We start from the raw sequence: 6,000 nt of genomic DNA, 5'->3' as shown, positions 1-6,000 counted from the left end.
TCAGCTATGAGTGACTGTGGAAGCAGCTGCCAAGTAAAATTTAACTTTTGTTTTTCGTGGTGATATCATTCTTTCCGCCCCCCCGCTGTCCTGTGCACGTTTCCCGCCGTCCGTGTCCTCTCCCGCCCCCTCCGCCCCCTCCCGCCGTCCGTGTCCTCTCCCGCCCTCCTCCCACCCCCTGTGTCCTCGTAGGTGCTTGTTATTTTTAGTTGTCTTCTCTACTTCCAGTCATATCACAGTATAGTAGTCCGTTGTCTATTCACCCTTCGACTATCACTGACGACTATGTTTATACCACAAGGAGGCTGGAATAGTCCGCTCTTTATTTTTAGTCGTCCACCTTACTCCCGGTCGCATTATTAATGACGAGACGAAAATACTCGCAGCTGAAACCAATAACTAATCCACACGCTAGGATAAAAATGCGACCGTTTTCGATGTCTGCGTCGCCTTGTATCCTGCATTTGCAGCCGTAGGATCTTCGAATCTCGCCGACAGACCGTCAGAGCAGCTTAAAACTTTGCTAAAAGGTAAGAGCATATTGCCGCCCTTAACCAGGTCAACCAGAACAGCTAAGACCAAATCATTCGGTCTAACCCTTTAGCCAGCTAGAGTTAACATTAGTGTTCATACCTTTTAGCCAGCTAGAGTTAACATTAGTGTTCATACCTTTTACAGGTCCCTATCTTTTACACAAAAAAGAGAAAGAATTTCCCCACATCAGGAGGAATCGTCCCTATACAGAGGACACAAGCATACCCATACAGGTAGATTAAAACTTTAATTCTTTGAAACGATCATAATATCCGATATACAATTTGAGTAATTTAATCGATTCTGTTTAATTTTGTGTTTTTATGTAGTGGTATATTAGTCTTTTATCCAGTGAAATACAAACACTTTGATAGACGGCTAGCGGACGGCGAGAGTTTTATGTCCTGTCTTATCCAGTATATCAGGTACAGGTCTTGATGGTAATAGATATGAAGCTTGTAATCTAATAATCTAGGAGAATATTAGTATGAATATTTACCCCTTTGGTCATTTCAGAACCTGATTTTCGATCAAGTAATACAGATTCTCACATTACCTTGTACATAAATCGGAATCCTGGTTATGGTAAATACATTCTTTTTAGTCCTTAAAAGCCAAATATTAATATTCTGAGTGTGTGTGTGTGGCTCTGGGTGTGTGTGTGTGTGTGTGTGTGTGGCTCTGGGTGTGTGTGTGTGGTAGTAATTGCTGTCTGCTGAGCTCGTCCGTAGGGTACAATAGGTCTCACATTTGCAAGAGATTAAGCTAATGGCAATGTAAATGACAATGCCATTTATTTATCTGTTTTCAAAACCAACACATAAATACAAAATTTGTCATTTACAATGCCAATAGCTCTAACTTTTCCAAAGGCGAAACCATTGCATTGTAAATGCTTGTTTTCTTTGCATTTGCCATGCAGTTCAAATTTGGCAATAAGATTTTTTCTTTTAAATAAAAGGACAGCCAGTGCCTTTTAAAGAAGAAACATTGGCTTTGCCATTGCTTGTTTCCCCTGAATCACCATTGTAGCTGTTTATAAATGTTGTGATGTATGCACTTTATCAATTACAGAATGATCAGATGCTGACTTTGGAACTGGAATCAGGCTAGAGTCCTGGCCTTGACTATACAGCATGTTATTTTGGGCAAATCACTAAATCTCCCGGTGTTTAAGAATATGTAACATAATCTGGATATCATGTAAAGTGCCATAATGTCTGTGGGTGTAGTTAGCGCTATATAAAACTGTAAAAAAAAAAGACTGAAGGCCAAGTATGTATATTGAAAACATACATACTAACATGCCTGAAATTGCCTCTTCTTCAGTGAAAGTCTGAGGGGAAGATACAGTCCTCCAATTTTTTTTCAAATCTCAATTTTTCTTATTTCAAAATGTTTGCATGTATGTTAAACAGCACCTGCGCACAGTTAAAACTAAAATCATGAGCGTTCAAAAAGTCTAATTTTACGGATTTAATATTTTTTATCTGCGTAAAAGAACGACTTCATTTGGGGCTGATCTGAGAGAGATAATAAACATTTGTCAAATTCATCCGGCAAATAGAGGAAATTCAAAACATCACCAGAGTATAATCCGGCCTGCTGCACGTACCCCCGGAGCCCGCGAGGGGGCGCAGTTAGAGTTTGAATGTATCTTTGAAAACTGCAGAGGATTATCGTCGCCTCTATGGTTCTTAGTAACGTTACCTTCTTGAAACAAAAGAAGGACAAGATGGAGCGCAATTAAGCCTTATTTTCAAATTATGTGGCAGCCATTAAATGTGCAGAGTTGTGCATGTTCTTCGAAGCCAAATTGAAATGGAACATGAAGTGTGTTGTTTTGAAACGTAACAATGAATACAAGTATTGTTTGTTTTTTAAACGTATTTATTGTTGATATCCCTTTTTCAATATTGAGTCAACTTTTTTATTTACTTGTCTTACAAAAATCGTATTTGAATCTCTAATATATTGCTAGAGGTCCTAGGAGCTTGGATTTTTATTAAGAAAGCCCCTGTTAAAGAGAGGCGCTAGTGCCAAGCGCATGGTGTATTTTAGCCTTTCTCTGTTTCCATGACATGTATGCTTCACCGATCCAACCATCATCTGGGACCTGCTCCTACACTTCCGGGTCCCTGAGTGCACGTGTGGGTGGAAAACAACAACAGCACAGCAGTCATGAGGGTAGTGGCTCTTATCAGGTAAGAGTCCTGGGAGCGGTCTGTGCTGCACACGTGCCTTCTAAAGCCAAGCAGTGCAAAATAGAAGCAAGCAGAAACCAGTCCATGCCATCACCTCCTCCTGTGCAAGCGAGGTGTCATACATGCTGTTTAGATGCTGTACATGCTGCATGCAACCTCTGTGGACCTCTAGGTGCAGCTATGCATGCTTTATCCTGCAACGAATAAAAGCAGAGTGTGTTAAATCCAGGGAATGCTGCAACTTCTCAAGTGCCTATGCAGTGCAGGAAAGCTATAGTTAAGTGATCAGCTGTCAATAGGCTCAATAGTGTTGCTCCCTGGCCGGTATTATACCGGTATGAGCAGTATTTAAATAATTAGGCAAATCGCATAACACCGGTATTTATTTTAAATTTCGCAGTACATACTATAAACAGTAAATGTTCTGAGAAAACGCTATGAAATATGTTAGACGTCTGACCCAGTGTAACCCTGACTGATAATTAAAATAAACAAAAACAGAAAGTCCATGTTCAAAATTAATGTAGACAATTTTGTGTAAAGTTCAACTTTGAATTTTGTCTGGTGTTTTGCAGAATCTTGAAACGTGAGCATATTGCGAGTATTTGTCTATTGGAAAGGTGGCAACCCTACTGACATAAGATGCTTAACCAATCTTATCGCACAGACCATGCTAGGAATTTTAGGTCACTTCTTATTAAGCTTAAAGGGCAAACGCAAGTCCCATCATAGTTAGTGCCTTTGGACTAGGAACCAAGAATTGCTGAAATCACTGTTATGACATGGGATAAGTACAGCTAAGGCACTCCATTTACTGCATGCTATAATAAAACATTAAGTGTACTCTAAAATCATTATATCAGTGCTTGATAGTACTGGGTGTATAATGTCATTGTCGACTGCAGACAGCCAGTAAGTACTTGCTGCATCCTGTGCATGCAGAATTTCCTAACTTAAGTGAAATCTTTAATTATTGCATCAGCCTTAAGAGCATTCCAATACCAGTGCATGCTGATCTTAAATTTAATGCCCAAACAGGACATGCTATAATAGGCACATTCAACACATTCTTCTCTCAGCAAATATGTAATGCAGCTATCAAGATAAATGCTGCATTTAGTAAACTATTGCAGCTAATAAGCGCTGCTCCCAGGCAAGACTGAGATCGACACTTACCGCATTTTGTGCTTGCTTAGCTCAGGTTGTGATTCCTGTTGCAGTCAGCTCATAAAATGCATGCTGCACCCAGATACTTGGATGCATCCTTTAAGTAATACCTTCAGTGCCCTCTGAATGAATGCAAGGGTGCAACGAGGCGGGCCAATGCATTCAATGCATGAAAAAGGCGATGTGTGCATTGGTCAATGCAGAAGGTAGGCAACATCATCATATTACCAATAGAGTTAAGGCATTCCATTCTCAAGCATATTGTATATGTAGCTATCAACAAGCATTCTATGCAGTTGGCCTTCAAACTATCCACTTAGTTATTTACCACCTATGTAATCTCTGATCAATGGGAAAAAGAACTGGTTCAACAACTTACACCGAACCCCGTATCAAAAACTAATTTGGCCAAAGCTGTTAATTTTACATGCTTGTATACATTCATAAGTTAATAAACCTACTTGATGCTTGTGGTATAAAGGCCTACACCAACCAAACTGAATGCTGTACAATAAGATACTTTCTTCACCGTCAAAGCAATACTCTCTGCAAAATATACTTTCCTTCCATTGTCATCAATGCCTAATGTCACAGTTCTCCCGGCAAAGCCACCTCAGACTTCCATCCTCTCTTATCTGGTTAATTGAGTACTGCTAGATTGACTAATAGTAACCGTTGTAGGACATAATCCCACATGTGTTTAGCACGCATTCCTTTACAATGCCAACATTAGAACGAACGCGGTTACGAAGCGTTCATTTAGTACGCAAGTTGTTACAATGGCTTGCCTTTTGGGGGGGGGGGGGCGCTGGACCTTGGAATAGTATCATTTACTTTTCCAACTCCAGTCGTCGCAACAGTAGGGAAGGTGTTGCTAGCCTTGAAAAATCATAAAAATCTTACTAGACCCAGTTCTAGTGACTTAAATAATTTACTCGACCTATTTGTACTGCTCTTGACCCATAAACTGGTTTCAAATGATGTGATCGTAGGCAAATAATTTATTTTATTGAGCTGCCATTTTCTTCATTATCACATATGAGATCACCTTCAAATGTGGGAGTTAAGCATATCTGCTTTGCAAGAAACTTTTGTTTGATTTATTAGACTAAACTTTTTAACCATATATAATACAAATCTAGCCATATATAGGATACACGTGACCCTTGATTTGCCTATTAGGGCGAGGGCAGGAATGTTTATAAAATCATGTTTAAAAACTATCCCTTTTAATAAATACAAAACTAAAGCATGAAGTGGTAGCACACTGTCATTTGTAATCAGCAGATTTTACATTGAAATGGCCACAAAAGTTCCCACTGACATGTGGATTTACTGATAAAACTATATCATTTACAAACAATAATTTTTGAAAATAGAGTAGCTGCAAATATGTGTCATCATCAAGTAAAGTGTTCTGGTTAGTTTTGCTCCTATTTAACTCTTTGTTTGCATCACACTTCTTAATTACCCAAAAATTTGATTTTGAAAAACCTGATATATTTTGAAATAGTTGTAATATTAATTTACAGGCTATTTATTTAAATTTTATGTGCGAGAAAAATAACTGACATCTTCAGACAGCTCACTTGACAACCTCTAACTCTAGTAAGAGAGAGAACAATAAACCTAATTCTCCAACCAGCAATTAGTTAAAAGTCAAACTGACATGTGACCTGTTTCCTTGAACATAGAGCAAACGTGTCAAGATAAAAACAAGATTTAATGCCATCTTTATTGCTCATCAACTTTCTGAATGAACAAAACACCTGTTCCGTTCCAGCATAAGTTTACTTGCCAGATGGGACTAGTAGGTGCTAAAAATAGCTCGACCTGATAAACTTTTACTCGCAATTGCGAGTGGGCAAGTAGATTTTTCGAGGCCTGTGTTAGACTTAAAATCCAACATGGCTCCACCAATGCGCGCCCTAAAGCAAGTTGTTGTAACGACTTGTGTGTTAAACGAATGTGTGGTAATAATGCATTCGTTCTATTGCTGGTGTTGTATAGGCACATGGTGATTCAGCTTTGTAATAAAGGATGTTTCCCATACTAACACCTTTTATATACACCACCTAAAAAAACGAGAAGTGTA

General features: G+C 39.0%; 1 protein-coding gene across 1 annotated transcript in view; it reads left to right on the top strand.

Annotated features, from left to right (window-relative positions):
* Window positions 1-2,621: 2,621 nt before the first annotated feature.
* Window positions 2,622-6,000, top strand: part of DPH6 (diphthamine biosynthesis 6) — a 484,410-nt gene continuing 481,031 nt past the window's right edge. The window contains exon 1 of the mRNA XM_078659430.1: window positions 2,622-2,738. Coding sequence (XP_078515556.1) covers window positions 2,716-2,738 — 23 coding nt within the window. The 5' untranslated portion in view covers window positions 2,622-2,715. The remainder of the gene's footprint in view (window positions 2,739-6,000) is intronic.

The sequence above is a fragment of the Lissotriton helveticus genome, chromosome 9 (assembly GCF_964261635.1).
Source record: "Lissotriton helveticus chromosome 9, aLisHel1.1, whole genome shotgun sequence".
NCBI classification, from domain to species: domain Eukaryota; kingdom Metazoa; phylum Chordata; class Amphibia; order Caudata; family Salamandridae; genus Lissotriton; species Lissotriton helveticus.
Note: the sequence above shows the minus strand (reverse complement) of the source record. Positions and strands in the feature narration are given on the sequence as shown.